This window comes from Microtus pennsylvanicus, chromosome 3, assembly GCF_037038515.1.
Source record: "Microtus pennsylvanicus isolate mMicPen1 chromosome 3, mMicPen1.hap1, whole genome shotgun sequence".
Lineage (NCBI taxonomy): Eukaryota > Metazoa > Chordata > Mammalia > Rodentia > Cricetidae > Microtus > Microtus pennsylvanicus.
In genome coordinates, this window is record NC_134581.1 from 82122723 (window position 1) to 82124325 (window position 1603).

Here is a 1603-nt window from a genome sequence, read left to right on the forward strand (position 1 = left end):
CTCACAAGAATATTTACTGCAGAGTTTACAGTTTTAAGGTATGCTGTATTTAACTGAATGAGGAAGGATCTGTGTCAATTTTATTCTCATATTTGAAAGCAACATATTTTTCCCTCATAAAGGAAAGGTAGAGAATGGTACAGAAAGAACGCCTGATCTGGAATTCATTTCAAATGAAAATAGAACTATCCTCAGTGACATGTTGGCAACCAATTGTTACTTTACTCAAAATCAGATTCATTCTTATCTTCTTAGAAACTGTTTATAATAACATTAAAAAACATTCACTTATTTGTATTTATAAACATGCAAAAGGCTAATAAGGAACAATAATGATGGAAATATCTATGAGTTTTATATAAAAGCTGTGACTAAAAATATGTATGAAACACCGAAAATATCTATGTTGTAACTATGTAAGAAACTTCTTCCTGTTCAGGATCTTTCTTAGGGCAATTTTAACATCTTTGTTTCTCAAGCTATATATTAAGGGGTTCAACATTGGAACGACAATGGTATAAAAAATAGAAGATATTTTTCCTTGATCAATTGATATAGCAGATGAGGGTTTCAAGTACATGAATCCACATGATCCAAAGAACAGAGACACAGCAATTATGTGGGAACTGCAGGTGCTAAAGGCCTTGGATCTGCCCACATTGGACCTTATTTGGAGGATGCTGGAGAGGATGAAGCCATAAGAGACAAAGATGATAACACTAGGCAAAATTATGTCTTTCCCCCCTACAATGAAAATTTCCGTTTCATTGACATAGGTGCTGGTGCAGGAGAGTTGCAGCAAAGGAAGGACATCACAGAAATAGTGGTTGATGATGTTTCCGTCACAGAACGTCAATCTGAGCATGCAACCAGTGTGAATCATAGCATCACAAAATCCCATCAAATATGAACCGAGCATAAGATAAATACATACCTTTGGGGACATGGTAGTGTTATACAAGAGTGGATTGCAGATAGCTACATACCGATCATAAGCCATTGACATCAGTACATAACACTCAGAAATTATAAAAAAACAAAAGAAGTAGAGTTGGGACATACAGCCCATATAAGATATGAGATTTTTCTGTAGTACAAAATTCATCATCATTTTGGGTGTAATCACAGAAGAATAACAGAAATCTACAAAGGACAAATTAAAGAGGAAAAAATACATGGGGGTGTGTAGATGAACATTTGACACAATTAAAATTATTAAAGTCAAATTTCCCAATACCGTGATTATATACATTAACAGAAACAGTAAGAATAGAGGTACTTGGAGTCTTGGCTGATCTGTTAATCCCAAAAGAATGAATTCAGTCACGGTAGAGCCATTTGCCAGAACCATTCTTCTCTAAGAGAATTGTGGAGAGAAAAGAATACAGAAAAATTGGAGGACAGAATAAACCTTCTATCAGAAGATTCTCCCCAAATTATGAAGTATAAGCTGTCAATATCTGAAAATGCTCAGCATGAAATTAAAGAATTCCATGCCAAGTATGGTGGTACATGCCTGTTATTCCAGCACTCAAGAGGTAGACACAGGAAACCCAGGCACCCAAAGTTGTCCTAGGTTATGCAGTAAGTTAAAGTTCAGCAC

The 1603-nt window shown here is 35.3% G+C and overlaps 1 protein-coding gene across 1 annotated transcript; it reads right to left on the reverse strand.

Annotated features, from left to right (window-relative positions):
• Positions 1-412: 412 nt before the first annotated feature.
• On the reverse strand, positions 413-1393 carry LOC142847141 (olfactory receptor 8B8-like). Its single transcript, XM_075967870.1, has one exon. The coding sequence runs from the start codon at positions 1349-1351 to the stop codon at positions 413-415; it is 939 nt and encodes a 312-aa protein (XP_075823985.1). The 5' UTR covers positions 1352-1393.
• Between the last annotated feature and the right edge of the window lie 210 nt (positions 1394-1603).

What these genes read in the sequence shown, in the direction of transcription:
- LOC142847141 (XM_075967870.1), bottom strand. Translation starts at nt 1,351, where the DNA reads ATGGTTCTGGCAAATGGCTCTACCGTGACTGAATTCATTCTTTTGGGA.